The following is an 18,787-nucleotide window of genomic DNA, read 5'->3' as shown; positions in this document are numbered from 1 at the left end:
GGTTGAACTACTTTGGTCAGCGAGCATGTGACATTTCTGCACAGCATTAAGCCATCAGTGACAGCAGGCGCTAAAACACGACGACCTTTTATGCATTTAGTGTCCCAAAGCTGTGTTCTTGGCAAAGTTGGCACCGTGCTCTCCTAGTCCAATGCTTAATGAATGCGGCCACATTGTCACCGTCCGCTGGTGTTAGCACAGCTGATAAGACAATCTTGGGCCATGGTGCTAACATAATGCTAACAGAGTGAGAGAAAGCCAGAGGAGGAGAGAGAGAGAGACCCGTTGGGCTGCTTAGCATGCCAAATTCCTCAGCTGCACAATAGTGCTAGGCTAGCCTGAGCCCCAGCACAGCCAGCCCTCTCCACCACAATGGGAGGGGAAGCTCAGGAGAGGCCGGTGACGCCTGGGGAGGGAAGGAACTCACTCAACCCTGGGGCTGTGATCGGTCAATGAATGGTCGCTTTGAGAAGGCGCTGTGTCATTTTAGGACCACAAGACACTCTTTGCAGCAATGTTTTTCTCATCTTACAGACGTGGGGTACTCTTGGCTCCTTCCTGTTGTAGGCAAACCATAAATAGTTAGGATTATCAAGAATGGAGGATGCTGTTGTTTGGTGTCAACATGTTTTTGAGTTGGAAAAAACAGTTTGATGATGCAAATGAATTGTTAGTTGCTGTCCTTCACAGAAGCACACATATGTGTGTGTTAACTGCATGCCAATAAGTGCTGTGAGTCATATGTCACCTCCTAGTTATAATCTCTTTGCACCATTGTTTGATTAAGTCTTTTTTTTTGGTATGTGGTCAGCCCGGCTGCTTGGTAAACAGTTGCACTGTGTGCACCTTGCAATGTCAAGGTGAACAACATACAGTAGAGGCACACTGATAGAGGAGAGCTTGTTGTGTGTGAGATGATCAATTTAGCCTACATGTCATGACATGAACATGCTGGTAATAAAGCCCGTGATGGTTATGTGACCCAATTGGTGCCCTTGACTCTAAAACAAGCCAAAGTAATTATTGGGTGTGCATATGTGTCAAATGGCAGCAAATCAATAAGCAGACGAAGCCTGGTTACAGCAACAAGGCGAAGGGAAACCCTTTTCAAAGGGGTCCCTTGACCTCTGACCTCAAGATCAGTGAATGTAAATGGGTTCTATGGGTACCCACGAGTCTCCCCTTTACAGACATGCCCACTTTATGATAATCACATGCAGTTTGGGGCAAGTCATAGTCAAGTCAGCACACTGACACACTGACAGCTGTTGTTGCCTGTTGGGCTGCAGTTTGCCATGTTATGATTTGAGCATATTTTTTATGCTAAATGCAGTACCTGTGAGGGTTTCTGGACAATATTTGTCATTGTTTTGTGTTGTTGATTGATTTCCAATAATAGATATGTACATACATTTACATAAAGCAAGCATATTTGCCCACTCCCGTGCTGATGAGAGTATTAAATATTTGACAAATCTCCCTTTTAAGGTACATTTTGAAGAGACAAAAAATGTGCAATTAATCAAATTAACTATGGACAATCATGCAATTAATCGTGATTAAATATTTGAATCGATTGACAGCCCTAGTTATTATAATTATTATAATATTTCTGGTCTGATTTGCTAGTATAATCTCTATTTTTTCTAAATGATATACAGGCTGTTTTGAATCCATTTGATCACCTCTTGATTTCATTAATCCAAATGTTTTTTTCCCTCTTTTTTGTTAGGTGTTTAAAGATTTGCTACGCAACCCTTTGAGCCACACTGACTTAAAAGCCGTCACACTCATGGCACTTTCCAGTTGACAGAATGGCCCAGATATCAAGTGGTAATGGGTTCAAGGTGGATGTCCCCCAGGCAAAGGGGGTTGTGGGTAAAGAGGAAGCCCTTCGCATGGAGGAAGAGGCTTTAGCAAAATTGCAAAGGGATAAGAGACACACTCTTCCAGCTTCAACATCCTCATCTCCCTCTGCAGCATCCACCTCAAAACCAAAACCATCTAAATCTACCACTACTGCTCCTCGACCTTTACCCTGTACTAATAGACCCGAAAAGGACCTCATTGTCTTCCCAGAGACCAAGAAGCAGGCAGAGCCGGACACGTTCAGGGATATTGATGTGGACAAGCTGACCAATGAGGAACTTGAAAAGCTCCTACTGGATGAAAACTTTGGGGTTAACAGCAAAGTGTCGCGCCCCTCGTCACTACTGGGGTTTAACCTCAGTGCCTCCTACCCCGGAGGCCATTCCTGTAGCTCTCCTTTCCAGAGCGGCCAGTGGACACCTGTTCTGACCACCCCGTCTAACTCCAGTGGGTCCACTCCCACCCATCAGCCAGCCCCAATGTTCCCCTCTGCTCCATTCCCCAAACCAGGCACATTTCAGAATGGCTTCACTCCAACCATGTCGCCATTCATGACCCTGACGGCACAGCAGCCGTCCTTCATGGCCTTCACTCCCATCCAGCCCGCTGCTGCCATGGTCTTCCCACAGCCAACAGTAGACCCAGGGATGGCCAAACTGTTCGACAAGATTGCCAGCACCTCAGAATACTTGAAGAATGGCAAATCGGCCAGCACTGACCTAGATTCCTCTCAAGTGGGCACAGCTTCTCTGGCACCCAACCCGCCGCCTCAGCAGCCAGCAGTGGTGGAACCTTCTAGCATCAGCCGCTTCGATTGGCTGGATCTGGACCCGCTTACAAAGCGTAAAGCTGAGAATGAGGAAGCGCCCCTGGCATCAGGAAGCACTGCGCAGACAGTACCAGGAGTCGCAGGGGATCCTTGGGATGCAGTGCTTGAGACTGAAGGGAGCAGGAGCAGCAGCCCCCCGCAGGAGGTGAAAACATCACTGTCAGTTCGCACACAGCTCAGGAGAGCATCAACGGGAGCGGCTGTCACTAGGAGCCACTCGCTCAACATCCCAGGGACCTCTTCCCAGCACAAACCAAACAATCAGGTAGGATCGCAGTAAAAAGGAAATGTGTGAAAAATAAAAATCTTTTCTTACCTTTTTAGATTTCACAATACACTTTTTGGCGCGTCATAGCAGGAAAATGATTAACACGAAAGGCCCGGAAAACTTCCTCAATCTGCTTCTTACTATGTGCACTGTTGTCCTACATGAACACACATTTTTCTGCCAAAGCTTTTTGTAATTTTACATCAGAAATGTCTGTCTGTACTCTTGTAACTGGTTTGAAGTGGGCAGTTGGTCAGTTGGAAGAAGGCGAAGTCACATACTTCTGTGCACCACATCAAGATTTAGCTACATTTTAATCAAAATGTAATGAGAGTTTGCTGACGTTGCCAGACGACTGTAAATCAAATCTGATCAAACCACCCCCACACAGTTCTTTGAAGCGTAGCACCAACCCTTCAGTCGCCCCCCCAGGTTAACACTGTTAGCTCTGTCAGCAGTGTTGCCGTAGTTTTCACTGTTAGCGCTGTTAGCTGTTAGTTTGGGACAAGTTATAGTCAACTAACCCTAACCCTAACCCCAACCCCAACCCCAACCCCAACCCTAACCCCTAACCCCTAACCCCAACCCCAACCCTAACCCCTAACCCCTAACCCCTAACCCTAAACCTACCTATAGTCAACTACCTTTCCACTCGGCCAGTGTCAGTCATTTGTCATCCCCAACTATCCAGTCCAGAGATTTTAACATGCGTTACATGCTAGTCCAGTGCCACCCTGAAAAGTCCACTTACTAACAACAATCTGTCTTTGCACACAATTGACAGCAGTATGCAGAATAAATCACAAAATAAAACCACCACTCTTACAACACGAGCGAGTGGGTAGTACAGTTTAGTCAGAACAGATGATGGTGGATCATCTCGTTCACCCAAAACACCAATCAAAGTCTTTCTCGCAACTGCATGTATACTCCTCATCCCTTCACTAGCACAAGCAAAAACATCCTCTTTACTTCTACTCCCTGTAATTAAGTATTTGGCTGCGGTTAGCTACCCACTGTTTCACCCCACCATCTCCTCTCAACCACATTTTGTGATTAATTTTGCCACGCAAGCCGTGAGTGATCTAATTTCTTGTGATGAATATTTAGAGTGTTCATTTGGGACAGTGCTGTGGGCAAGTGGCATGGGATATTGTTGCCTCTAAATCATTTTTTCCCCCCTAAAACCAAACAACCATCTGTCATTTGGCTGGCAGGTCTGAGCTGAGACTAGATGAGCATCTGAGTCAGCAGTACAACCATACTGAGGCCTACCAGCTAAACATGAATTTATCTCCATGTGTCTTCCTCTTTATTCAGTATTTGAGAGTCAAATTAACCAGAAGATGTAAATCTTCTGCCTGGAAATGAATCGAATAAACAATACTACATGCTTCTTCAGAAGAGCTTTTCAGATACTCTGACAGAAGTGAAAAGTTTAACGTGACGAAGTCTGGCCGTCAATATGTGTTACCGCCCTCTGATGTTGGTAGAAATGTGTTTAGTCACCCTTGAGGCATGCATATCCCTCCCCGTACACGTCCTGGCAGAGTACAAGATACAAAACAATACTGGGTCATTAAGATATTGTTTTACATGGCCACCAGTGATCAAAAACTCCACAGAGTACTTTCAGGTCTGGACAGACTTCTGTTGGACATTGTGTCCGTTTTTTTTTCCAGTTTTCAAGACGCCCACTTCCTGCTCATTGTGTGTCATGACCAAACAATCGGTCTCTGTGGTATGTTTCACACCAGAGTGATAATTAACCTTAAAGCACTGTACAAGGCCCTTATTTCCCAAATTCCCCCATGGTTGTGGAAATCCAGTGGCATTTGAGCACGATGTCTGGAAAGATTACGGTACAGTAGAGTCAAATTATTTAAAGAAACTTTGTGGAACGGGTCATAAACATGACCGGCCGAGGGCAGTTCCAACGTACCGTTCCAGTAGATCTTTGTGTGGGACTCTGCAGACCTATACTTTACCACTCATCAAAGGCAGTCGGTCCAGTCTGTACACCCAGCTGTGTCTTCCAGGGTTGAGGAATGTCTCTTCCCTTTAAAGGATGAAACTGTTTGTTTACTCTTGCCTATGTTATGTCTAGGTTCAAGCTTGTGTTTGCTGGTCAGACAACCGTGTTGTGTAACTTGAGCCTGTTTAGCTCAGCGTTCATCACATTATATCCTTCAACAACACTCTCACTCTTTTTATCTGCATCCATTATGTCTGCAGTCTTTGTGTATGTGAGGTTGAGATGTGCGTTTGCTTGCTCCCCTCGTTCCATCTGCTTGCCTGGCAGTCGGTGGTGCCCATGTTGTTATAAACAGGAACAGCTCCCCTATGCCACACAGCAGCACCAGAATGACCAAAGAAATCGCCCTCATACGTTGCTCTGCCAACTCCCCTATCATTTAGACTTAGGGGAGAGCGATGCTGTATTTTCATAATGTTTGGATACCTGTGGCATGCCGTACTTTGAGCAAATGTGATTAGATCCTATGATAAGGGCAAATAAGAAAATCATTTCTGATTCAAAACAAATCATTTACAGTAGTTTGTGTGGTTTCTAATACGAAGCAGTAGCTTGAAACGTTCAGTTTGCAATACCAGTAGCTTGATAGAGTGCTCCAGGGATGATGTAGGTCAACCAGGAAGTTAGCATTACCCTGGTTCCCTGGACAAAAAGTCAATGGGATTTTTCCATTGGGTTTTGGATTATTGCTGATAATATTGCATTACATACAGTTTGTTTAGCACAAATGGACACCACTTTTATGATTTTTGAAGTGTGAATGCAATCGGCAGAAGTAAAAAGCTAACGTTAGGCTATAATCGAACTACACCGCGGTCGCATGAGCGCGTGTATACACAACGAGGCTTGACAAGTCGGCGTGATGACGTTTAGTGGTCTCATTTAGCCGGTTTTTAGCAAGCGCCTTTTTTAAGACACATTAAGGCTTCAAAGTTCACGAGTTGGGTATTTATTGATGTATCTCTTAAGCTTGTGTTAACCACAGACCTTATTTCAAGCATCTAACTAGAAAAAACAATTCAAAAAACCCATTGACTTCCAGACGAGGGGACCGGAAGAGTTAAAAGCTAACTCATTGCCGGGTTTTAGGACTCATTCCTGCAGCACTCTATATAGCAACTATAGCTCCAAAAGAGAAGAATCAGAAGACGGTGACTATGTTTACATACACTTTAATGCAATATGACAATGTTCTGAATTTGATACGGGTCATTTAAACAACATATTCCGTTTGGACATTCTTCCGAATGGAGCATTTTCAAATTAAGACACGTGGGATATGCCGATATTATTTGGGTTTTAGGAGCATTCTTTGGACACCAGCTAGCTGACAGTTTGCAGAGATGCATGCCCAAAAGAAAATCCCACATTTCTGGTTGGAAGGAGAAACACACCTACATTTAATCATTATGAAAGACATGGATATCAACAGGTTTTGGATATGTGCAAATATCGCAACGCCCCGTAGTTGAAGGAATGAAAGAGGGAGGCTGTGTTCGCACGGTTGAACACGTCCACCTCCGGTTACGTTAATCGGAGTATGCACAGCTGCAGGATTGTAGTGTATGAACAGGAACATGGCAGTGAAATTAGACTTTCACTTCAGACCACAGAACAAGTATTTTAAAAAGGGTGCTTTCTGCATGGACCACACGTATTGAGCCCATCAGTTTAACGTGATGACACAGCTTGGTTTAGGGCTGAGCTTTGTTGAGGTTTGGCCTTGCTTTCCAAGAAAGCCTTAAGATACTGGCGTCCCCTGAGGATAGTTTTTGTCTCGCCAAACCGATGTTTTGCATGGTTTCCTCTTACATATGCATTTACATTGCTGCAAAAAAAAATTTCATAGCGTACAGTTATGCTGTAGATGGTTGAGTGGTTTTCCTTCCATTTCTCTGGTTTCAATTCATTTCACTATGGAGTGAACTAGATGAGCTTGAAACTTGCTTGAGCATGTATCTGTGAATGCATCTCGTTTTATTGTTAAAGCTACTTTGTCATTGTGTGGTAATATTGTTAAAAATGTAGACTTGTGGTGCATTAACACATCATCCTGTTAAAGAATCCAGAAATATAACATTGTGAGTGAGTTCCCAAAGAGCCTCACATTCATGAGATGAGCTGTGTAAGAAAATCAACCCCAGAGGACATACAAAAAGCAATCATGGATATTAGGATAATATAAATCTGACAGGTTGACAGGAAGTTTAACATTGTGTTGTTAGAAGCCAAGTCTTGTTGGACTGCCATTATACTTAATTATTTTAATGGCTGATTGTAGAGTAATTACTTTATAACATCGATTAGTGTCAGTGATGACCGTTAACACCCACCTTTGTTTTTTTACAACAGATACAAATAACTTTGCTCTAATTGTAAGCTGTAAGCTGTAAGCTTGTAAGCTCCCTGACAAAAGACCCAGATCAGAGGCAAATCGGTGTTTGCTCTGGAGATGCGAGACAAGATGCATCTCAGACACATCCTAGATATCTAGCAGGCTGAATATCTGGACCTGTCGGGGAGCTACAGCCAATGAGAGCGCAAGACACGAGTTGAGGGGAAACCTGGGGGAGGGGTCGCCTGTAACAGTTTGGAACTTTACTGTACATGTTGCAGTACTTGAGGCGGTGGGTACGTTATGCAATCGGTGTGAGCCCAACCCCAGTGTAACACCGGTAACACTGACGACTGCGACAAGCCTAATCAGTATCGGTGCATCCCTAGTCTGTTGGAGACCAGACATACTCATCTGGGATTCCTCCCGGTGAAAGATCTTGTAGTGTGTGACTCCCTGTCGCCGGTCAGTCATGTAGTGTGAAAACCACAAGGACTTCAAAACTCCCGATTACAAGACAGCAAGTCATGTAGTGTGAACTTGGCTTTAGAGACACTGGTGTTGAGTTACAGAACAGATCCAAACATCAGACACCTCTTAACCCGTACTTCAAAAGCTTCATGAAATACTCAATGGCCTCGCTGTCCATTCTGAAATACTGCTTTGAGTCATATTGGGGTTGCAAGTGTAAACTGATACGTTTACATTACATCTGCACTAGCAGAACTGGAAAGAAAACATTTTCATTTGAGTCTAGTTGAGGAAACAAACACTGCTTGGTTGCTGGCCGTAACGTTGACAAATGAGGAGAAATTGATTCTGGATACAATTTTGTTCCGAGTTTCATATAATGTCACATGTTAATGAGGTCAGACTTACCGACTTACCATCCATGGCCAAACTTGGCTTAGCATGTGGCCCAGCAGAAGTCTTTGAGGAGTTGTGTGCATTAAAATTAACCAATTTTCTATCTACCCAAACTCAACCTGGCATTGCCCTCGGCATAATCGTAATGTCTCTGCCCTGTTGTTTCACTCGCAATTATGTGTCCAAAGAAGTTTTTTTTTCAATACCGTTATTTCCAAGATGAGTGTTCGGATGGCAGTAAGTCAGCCTGAAGTTGCCAGGCCTTGTTGTGGTTGGCAGGATTGTAGTGTAAGATGTGGTAGAGTGGGCAGAGGGGTGTAAAATGGAACAACTGAGCTTGAACTTGGAGACTTAGTCAGAACTGGGCTATCTGCTCAGTGGAGTCACACCATCTCTCTCGATGGCTCATTCTGTTTCTCTTCTTTTAGGTTATATCCACACTAATGCGTTTTAACGATCTCCGTCAAGACAAGCGTTTTAGGGCAGTTTCAAAATCAATCTCCGTCCATACTACAACGCCTGAAAACGCATATCACATGACCATTCACGTACACTGGGCATGCACGTCCCGGTGTAAACAGGTAGCAGCAAGGCTGGTTGTTCAGTTGCAGAAAATACTACGAAAGAAGTACAGCAATGGCGAAAAGTAAGACCCGGGACTCTTTGCTTGGACCGACGACGAAGTGGAGCTGTTACTGAAAGTAACACACGAGTGTAAGGCGTTCAGCGCGGCGGAAAACACAACAGATGTCGTTTGTTTTCTTCCGGAAAAGGTTCACGTGATAGGGGCGTGACGAATCAGGGTCGATAAGACCCAATAAAGAAGGGAACGTGGGTGTCTGAGTCATCGTATTTAAAGGTCTCAGTTTCTGCCCGTCCTGACTAAAATGCTACCCTGGAGTTTTAAAACTGAAACTGGGTCAGCAGCGTTTTCAAACGTCTCCGTATTAGGTGCTCGAAAACGCGGAAGTAGTGTGGGCGCAAGGCCTAAACGTAGCAAATGTTATGCATTTAGTGTGGATGTAGCCTTAGTCTTTGTTGCCTATTTGTCTATCATTCCTTTTGTCTCTTACTTTCTTTCAGTTTCACTCCTTTCTTTCTATTTCTGTATCTACTATCTCTTCCTTCGTCTCTGAATTAGTTTCTTCACCTCTATCACTTCACCGGTGTCTGTCTACCTGTCTTCTGCCCTCCATCAGTCTCCCTCCTTCCATTCACTGGCTGCCCGTGGTGCCTGGCTACTGTTCCCTGCTTTTGCCTTTGGATATAAAGTTGTAGGTTAGCGATAATCAGCAGTCAAACAAATAGCTCTATCTGCAGTTCAGCCGTCACGCTTCACAGCACCAATGCCAGCTCAGACCTGGCTCTAACTGTTTGCAAAGCAACTCTGGAAGTTAATGCGTCATTTACCACACGTTGCCATGTCTGGGGTCATAATACTTATCTTCACAATTGTTTCAAGAAGTGTAGCTCCACTTGATTCAGTGTTACTTGTGTTTTGGTTCGTGCAGTAGATCTTCAAATCCAGAGAAGAAATGGTAAGGATTTTAGTTAGATGTGACCGAATCCAGCCACAAAGTATGTAACTATGCAAAGAGACGGAAAATGTGATGCACATTTTTTTGTTTGACTAACTGGCTAGTACTCGTTTTTCAGTAACATAATACTCTTGATGCACATTATGACTGCGGTTAATGGAGATTATGATTATGTAAGGAGCCAGATAAACCTGTCGACTAGATAAAATTGTGAGTAGTAGTGTTAAAACACACCCTGAAGTATTTCGCTTGCCCTTTCCTTGCAGATTGAGTGAGCATGTCTGAGCCTGTTTGTTCTCGCACTGTTCTTTCAAAATGACCTGCGGGGCTGATTTTTGTCTGAAATGGCCCTTTTTTTATCTAAACATGTTGTTGTGCTTCAAGATCACAGTGTGTATGTGTGAAACTGAAACATACAGCATGCCAGCATGCACCGATGCACAATCAGATCTGTCCTTCCCACGCAGATTTAAAGACCTCCAGCAGCTCTTTTACATCTCTCACACCTCCATACCATCCCACTCCAGAGTCTGCCCCATTTTCTTTTATGATCATCTAATTACACCTTGAAGCACAAGTATGAGAATTTTGTTCCACCAGACAGATTGCAGGGTTAGAACATGTTGCAGTGCAGGGACGTGGCACGGATTCCAGTTAACTGTGACTCACTGGGCAAACGGCTCCGTGTCTCCTAACCTTTGACCTTGTTTACTGGCAGAAAACAGGAGATGCATTGTGGAAGATGGAGTGAGGAAGCAGGTAGAAACCAGACGCTAATGCACATAATACAAACGTTGCTAACAAGTGTTTAAGGAATAAGTTGTTTTACGCAATGTTTCACAGATTTGGGAAATTTCCTCCAATCACAAAATGTCCCAAGAACCAGACTTTTTTTTCAGCCAGGGATTTCAGTTGATCACAGGAAGTGCAAGTTTGGTAGCCATCAGTCATTTCCTGATCGAAAGAAGAAGTTGATTTGTGTTTTCTGAGCAGCTGGTTCCTCTGATGTAAACCACGGAGCTTCTCGCAGACACTAAATCTCAGCGATGAAGCCGTATTCAAACAGAAGTGTTCAGAAAATGTTTTTCACGCACGCGGCCAAAAACATCTTAGCTGAAAGTTATGAGCTGCTGAGTATTCACAACCCATTGAAATCAATCTTCACCTCTTCAGTAAGTGCTGGATCAGCATGACGGCATCACTCAGCATTTCCCACATTGTAACATTAAGCCTTGAGCAACTGTAGTGCATCTGGCTTGTACTGTGTTGATACTTGCAGTCATTTGCAGATTGAGTGTCTGATAAATGCCTGAATTTTGACGAGAAAAATATATACACTCTACCGATTTAGGCTACTGTTAAAACATTTTTTGTCAGAAAAAAATGAAAGATTGAGCACTGAAGAAATATAATATTCAGTTAACTAACCGCCATATGTTGTTGTACAGCTTCTCGATTTTAAAAACTCGTAGGCTGGTCAGATAGTGACAGTGGCTAGTGAATATTTGAGTGCAGGTTTCATGTGGACAGTCTGGGGTAATGTCCATTAGGCTGGCACAGAGAGGTAAAGGGGTGTCTAATGTCTAGATGTGTAGTGTAACTCAATACTGATGTTGGGCTTGGAATTACCACCAGCCACCAGTCGTGACTGTGGTTGCTGAAGCCTTTCAGTTCTGCCACCGTAGTCAGGCTTCCTGCGTGTCTGTGTCCCACGGGAGACACCACAAAGTTCCCCAAGCTGACCATGTTCTAACTCGTGCGTCTGTTAAATTTGAGGGACAACACAACAGTTTTTTGCTAAAGACCTTTCTGCTATCTTGTTTATCAGCAGCGAGCACACAAGGTCTTTGAGAGACGTAGAGTAGAAGCCGGCAGGCCTTGATTCAGATAGTGACAACCTTGATGAACACAAGCTTAACGAATTAGTTAGATTGATAAACAAGAAGTTGGCATCAACATGTCATTGTTTGCTTGCACTATATTTTAAATTAATTCTACTAATTTATTTTAATGGGACTACTACTACTAATAATAATAATAATAATAAAATATAGAACTGTTGTGAGTACAAAACAAAGTACATAGTAAAGTGCTAATCTAAGACTGTACAAATAATGTGAAGTCAACAGAGGCAGAATGCTGCAAAAACATGGTGTTAAACATCCAATACCTTAAAGGTGCCCTGTGGAGTTTTCTTGTAAACAAAGATTCTGTTAAAGGTAAACTTTGCAGATTTTCAACCGGCTTTGTATCGTTGCATTGTGGGTGGTATGTGCAAATGAACGATGTTTGGCTTCCCTCCATGTTGCTGGCGCTTGGAGCTCACCGCTCATTTGCCAGCGAGACCCGGCGGGTGGGCAGGGAGCTCTAAACACGGAGCCACAGCGGCTTGTGTGTATCTTTCAGGTCAAACAAAGTGTTGGAATACATTTCCTTCCACATTAAACGTTATCAAAGATGATTCTTTTTTTTACATTTTGACACCTGCATCGTTTATATGATGGATGTATGAGGGTGAACTGGATACCACGTTCAAAGGCGGCAAGTTGCTCACTTGGCACATGAAATAGCTCCGTGGGTTTCCTCGCGGTTCTGCATTTTTAAACCCACTGAGCATGCTCAGTAGAGTCCGTCTCCATCCGAGCTGATCTGAGACTTCCTGTTGGCTCCCTGCACACATGAATGGGACAAAATAATTGAATCATACAGCTCTTCTAGACTTACCAAATGTATAGGACGTTGTGATGATGATTGTGTGCGTGCACTAGGGCTTGGCGATATGGAGAAAACCAAATATCACTATATTTGTGACCATACACCTCGATATCGATATTGCTACGATGTGGATATAATGGCTAAGTAGGTAAATGCAAGCAATAGAACAATCTGGTAAGATCAGAAAGTTACATTACCTTACTGTAATGCAGCCTTTAAAACCAAGAAAAGACTTATGCAATATTCCGATATCCAAAATCTAAGATGATATCTAGTCTCATGTCACGATATCTATATATCGATATATTGCCCAACCCTAATGTGCACCAGAACAAACAACGGGAACCCGCTCATGACATTGCTCCATAGTGCTACTAGTGGGCAAAATCCCACAGGGTACACTGAGTTCTCCCTCTACGTCTGAAGGCCTAAGTGTTTCTGAACAGCCACACTTGAGGGCAGGACAAAGTGCTCTTAAAGGCACTGAAGCATACTGACACCTTTAATCCCCGTTTCCAACGCAACCTGCAGACTGAAGAGCAGATTTCTAAAATGTTGTATATGCATGTAAATCATCATTCAGTATGTCGAAAACGTTGTGCAACAGTTCTCTTCTCAGTCAACCACAAGTTTAAGTTACCCAAGAAAAATAGCATGAATAGTTTTCTGCCTGTGTCATTTAGTAGAAGCAGGAGTCGCATGTTTCATAATTGATTATGTCTCACTCTGGAGCAGAATGTGGCCAGCTAAGTGATGTAGGTCACCCAGGACAAAAACACCTCTTTTCCAGACTTGAGTCTTGCCAATATAGACAATGTGTCAGGATGGTTACATCACAGCTCTCGGCAGGTTTGGAAAGTGTGGTAAAATGGACTTTTGATAAGTTCCATGTCTCGTTTGTCTGGAAAAATCCATTAAGGGAATCCATCATGAGAAAGTTGGAAGAATAAAACTGACTTTAGAGCTGAATAGAGTCATCTCTGTATAGTCATCCTCAAACTACTGGTCACATACCACATTTCACTCTGCATGACCAGCCACAATCAGGGTTATAATCTTCCTTTATGTTTGTACAGCGTGTTCCCGGTATTACAGTCAGCACCGTGACACATCACAGTAAAAGTGGAGAAAGGATGAAGGATTAGTCAACGTTTGAATCATATGAAGCCGTTCCCATGACTCCAGGAGATCTTCTTCCGCATCCAACGAAATCGATAGAGTGAAACAAAGACGGGCCTGTCCCGCTGTGCCGCCTGCTGAGTGTGTTTGTGTGTGTGTGTGTGTGTGTGTGCTGTAGTGTGACCATCAGCTAGAACGGCCTGGTTGGATTATCTGCCCATGTTTGTTTTTGCTGAAGCAATCCTCTCTCCAAACATAAACACCGCTCATGTCTCTTTTTCTCTAATGTTTTCTCCCGGTCTCTCTATCATCCTTACTTTCCCTGTCCCTCTTTGACCCTCTGTTTTGTTTTCTGTCCTTCTCTGTCCCTCCCCGTCTCTCTGTCGCCTCACTCTGTTTATTGATTTCTCTGTTTTGTTTTTGTTCATCTTCAAATCATCTGCGCAAATAGTCATATTGAACCACTAACATTATTGTCTGCAAAACTATTTGAGACGGAACTCGTGCGGGCTGCAGGAACCCGGTCTCCTCTCTCCCTCGCTGGGAGATGCAGGTGGTTTGGTGTCGGAGTCGGCCTCCTTTCCAAGCACCGCATGCTGACTTAGAGATTTCTATCTCCTGGTGTTATGTCAGGTCAGCACTTTGAACAAAACTCTTGGGGCTGCACAGTTATGGTCTAAATGATATCTCAGATTAATCTGCTGGATGTTGTGATCTTGGTAATTAGGTTTGGCGTTCCTTTTTTTCTCATTTTAACATACTATTTGGGGCTTTTTGCCTTCAGTTGACAGGAAACAAGGGAGTGACAGAGAAGGGGGTTTAACGTCTTAACCACTTGGCCACCAGGACACCCAGGGTTGGTTAGTTTATGAAGAGCACGATTGATGGAATGATTACTTAATCAAACTGCAAAATATGAATTGGCATTCATTTTAGTAAGCGATTAATTGTTCAAAAAAATTTGTAAGCAGACAAGCAACATTATTTGATTTTCCAAAGTGAGGAGTTGCTGCTTTTCTTTCTTTAATATAATTGTCATTTGAATATTTTTAGGTTTTGGATTGTTAGTCAGATAAATTGAGAGTCACCTCGGGCTCTGGGAAAGCTGCGATTGGCATTGATATAATACACCAAACAATTAGTCGATTAATCAAGAAAATAATTGACAGAATATTCAACGATGAATATTTTTGTTAGCTGCAGCATTAATTTTGTATCACTAACAAAATCCATATGATATTTTTGATGATTCTTAGGGCCTTGTGGTATTTTTAAATTCATTAAATAAAATAATTTGAAGTCCGTCTAAACTGGCTGCGGTGTGATTGCGAAACAAATGAATGTGAGGACAGAAAAGGATCTACAAAATGCACTGGGCCCTTTATGCATTGGATGATCACTAGTGAGAATGTATCTAACCCTCTAAATGTATCGCAAGAGCAACTGATAATCTGAAGCAGTGTGTGTTTTGCTGACCTGACATCACAAGCTGTGGAAAAACAACCTTTAGGAAGTTTTTCTAGTCGTCCCATTTCATTGTCACTGCACATGAAAATTAAGCTGTACATCCCCCTGAGCTCAAAAAAAACCTCTGGGTTCAAAATCTCCCAGAAGCCTTTGAGAGGAGGAATAAACTATCATTATGACATTCCAAACATTTCCTTGACCCCCGTCGCTCCCTTTTTTCTTTCCTGAGTGATGTCAGAGTCCCAGATATCCAAGCCATGACAGAGCACTTTTGCAGACAGCCCAGAGCCCAGAGCCCAGAGCCCAGAGCCTGGTGCAGGAAGGGGCGGGCCCTTTCACTTCTCATTTCCTGTGCCACAGGAAGCACATTCCTCAGCCGCTGACAGTAAGACAGCAGTAAAAAATAACAGAGTGTAACTGCGAGTTCCCGGCAGCAGGCCGGTCTCCAGGAACCTCTTAGAGCGACTCCTATGGGAGTTGTCTCAGGTTATATATGTGTGTGAATGTGTGTGTGTGTGTGTGTGTGTGTGTGTGAGAGAGAGAGAGAGAGACAGGTTTACCACTCTTTCAACTCCGTTCTTAAAATATTTATGAGTAAAAAATAGATTTGAGGAAAATATGTTCCCCGTGTATTGCCACACTTTTTCCAATATATAAGAGAACGCCAGCTCGGCCTCTGGACTGTATAATTGTTATTGTGTGTGCCAGAGAGACTGTTTTATTCTAAATTTATGATTAGAAAACTAAACTTTAATTAAATGTTAAACTAATGCTTTTTCACAATTTAAGAGACAAAGGCCTAAAAGAGCTGGAGACCTCTGTGTGTGTTTCTTTGTGTTAAGCCTTTGACTCTGACGTGTTTATTGACTTTGTAGGATTCATAGCTCTGAGGTGTTTTAATAAAACTGCCCTTGTTGTCCACAGTCATCCTGTTAAACTGATAAGACTTCATATGTGTTGGACACACTATAAATGACACACAGCCGCTCATTGTCTTTGTGTCCTGCCTGACTCCATCTGGCCTGCTTCTGTTTGACGTATGTAAGCGACGCGTGTTACTCATATGTATTCTTCTAGCTCCCTGACTCTTTGTGTGTGTCTGACTCTTTTGCTCCCGTAGGACAAGGGAAAAGGAAAAGGTTTGGTGAAGAATGCCGCCCTGGAAGAACCGGACGCTCAAAACCTGGAGGTTGTCGCCTTCTGTGAAGACGTAGCAACGTAAGATCCTTCCTGTTGGCATGAATTAATAAACCCCTCCTTTGACACTTCTTGACCTTCTTTGCTTTGTTTGAGTGCTTTGTAACATTAATTGATATTAATAATGACATTTTATAGATGCACAAACTCAGTTCTACACCTGCCAACCTGTGCCACCTATAGGACAGGAAAGTAATAAGTTAATAAGTTTAGATCAGGCCTAATCAACAGGCGACAAGCGGGCCAACTCCGTCCGCTGATCAAGTCAGACCTGCACGCTGATCGGTTCGCTTAACAATTACAAATAAATAAAATGTAAAATGTGAAGAAGAAAAATCACGTGAGTAAATTTTACCACAATAAATCCTTAATTTTCTCACGCAGTGAAAAACAAATTCATAACCGATAACGCTACAGCGCAAAATAGAGGACACTGATCGCGCACGGACAGACAGACAGAGCAGCACAGCGCAACAACAAGTTATTCAGACCATCAGGAGGAAAGTGAGAAATATACGCAACTCTATTATACTGTCATTTATTCCCATGCATGCTGCCTAGAGTAATCTCAGTCTGCGTGCGCATGCAGGGCAGGAGTGAGAGTAAATTAATATGGTTACGGGGATGCTCTGTGTCTCTGTTACTCTGTTACTCTGTTACTCTGAAACTTTCTGGAGATATACGGTACTATTCTTCAATCAATCAATCAACATTTATTTGTATAGCCCTTTACAATAACCGAAAGGTACCCAAAGTGCTTCACATTAACATGAAAAAATAACAGGAATAAAAAAACATAACATCTTAAAATCATAAAAAGGTACATAAAAAGCACAGGGAAAATGTCACAGCGCTATACTAGGTATTAAAAGCCAATCTAAATAAAAAAGTCTTGAGCTTAGATTTAAAAAGTACTAGGTCAGTGACAGTGCGTATTCTTGATGGATTCTTGGTTTTTCATAGCACCCTCAATCTAACTAAGCTAGACCAGTGCAGGTGGCTGTTTCCTGACTTAATCCAAGAGGCTAGGTGGTGGAGAAATACAGGACAATTATTTTAAATATTTTTTCTGGGGGAGGACAAGGACTTGTTCTTGTTTGTTTGGCTTTGGCAGTGAGTCTAGTTTAGGTTTTACATCGTACAACACTCTTCATTCATCACCCTCATCCATCTGACACTCTGATAACACTGATTAACACCCATCATAACTTTTTTGGGGTTATTGTACGTTAAGTATTAAACCTGAGCACCTTTCAGTTTAAAACCGCGTATCTCCCGTTTTTTTGCCATAAACCCAAATATTGTACGAATTGGAATTTTGATCTGATGATGATTGATCTGATTCATCCTCTGGGGACCCCGAATGTCTGTACAAAATGTCACGGCGAATCCATTGAGTAGTTGTTGAGATATTTTAAGTCTGAACCAAAGTGGTGGACCGACACACCAACGTTGACGTCCCCAGAGGCATGACGCTACCATGACTAAAAATATCATTTTTTCCCTTGTTTGTATAAATGCATGCTCACATACACATTTTCCTGCATATATACACATAATTGCATGTTTTGCAGCTCCGTTCGTTTCCTGAGGCCGTACAGAGTCTCTGACTCCAGTAGTTAAGTTTGGGTGGAGTGATGATGAAGCTGCGCTCAGGGAATCCACTTCCATTACGATAACGGAGTCAACGCCCGCCGTCGGCCTGCTCGTTGGTCAACTCTCGCTCTACATAGTCAATTACAAGTAACCTCTCATAATGAAGAAAATTTAATAATTAAAATAATTCCATAGCGTTTTCGTCATCTTTTACCCTCCCAACTACCCAAGCCAACAGTATCACAGAGACGGCATTAGAGGCAGAGTGATGTGGAGGCTATTTCGAGTCATAATGGTAAATTTCAATTGATTTTATAAATCAGTTTACATATAAATACTATTTTCATTCACATTTGCTTTTCCTCCTCTCCTTCTCCCCTCCATCCAGTTTCCTGTTATACTGCCCAGAATGCATCCAATATTCTCATCCAAGCAATCTGATCCATATGGCAGGCTGGCTCTGGCTGCCCCTGACGGGTTTTCTCTGGCCAAGTAGGCCAAAATACTGAAAAAAAAGCGTTGACTCTTCTCTGTTGTGTTTTTTTTTTTCTACCAGTATGCGCTCCAAATTCCCTCATGGCGACATGTTCACCAACCCCGGCTTCGTCCTGAGCCCCGTCATTACCCAGAGAGACAGCGGAGGGGACAATAGCTGCTCTGTGAAGGTCTCTATTGAAATCTCAGAGTCTCAGCAGCCCGTAACCTTCACCTGTGACGGTAAGCATGCAGTGAATAAAAGTGTCTATCATGTGAGCCATCTTTGAAACAGTTCAGCAGAATAAACAAGAAGCATATGGCAGATTTTACACTTTTATTTTTTTCTAGAATAGACATACAGTTAATTGCAAGAATGGCCCAGTGTTAAGAAATACAGCTGATACATCATCACATTGAAGTCAGCCAAAGCCGAAACCTTGTGCCCCCTTTGCCTTTAAGAGCGAGCAGCTCAGAT

The 18,787-nt window shown here is 42.9% G+C and overlaps 1 protein-coding gene across 2 annotated transcripts in view; it reads left to right on the top strand.

Annotated features, from left to right (window-relative positions):
* The window catches only part of pik3c2a (phosphatidylinositol-4-phosphate 3-kinase, catalytic subunit type 2 alpha), a 56,366-nt gene that overhangs the window by 4,907 nt on the left and 32,672 nt on the right, over positions 1 to 18,787 (top strand). Inside the window, exons 2-4 of one of the 2 annotated variants that reach the window (XM_074633805.1) lie at positions 1,733 to 2,963; positions 16,163 to 16,260; positions 18,392 to 18,552. In XM_074633805.1, coding sequence (XP_074489906.1) covers positions 1,815 to 2,963; positions 16,163 to 16,260; positions 18,392 to 18,552 — 1,408 coding nt within the window. In that variant the 5' untranslated portion in view covers positions 1,733 to 1,814. The remainder of the gene's footprint in view (positions 1 to 1,732; positions 2,964 to 16,162; positions 16,261 to 18,391; positions 18,553 to 18,787) is intronic. The other variant, XM_074633806.1, reaches the window with a different exon arrangement.

Source organism: Sebastes fasciatus, chromosome 4 (genome assembly GCF_043250625.1).
Source record: "Sebastes fasciatus isolate fSebFas1 chromosome 4, fSebFas1.pri, whole genome shotgun sequence".
NCBI classification, from domain to species: Eukaryota; Metazoa; Chordata; class Actinopteri; order Perciformes; family Sebastidae; genus Sebastes; species Sebastes fasciatus.
The sequence above is the reverse complement of the archived record's forward strand: the minus strand, read 5'-3'. Positions and strand labels throughout refer to the sequence as shown.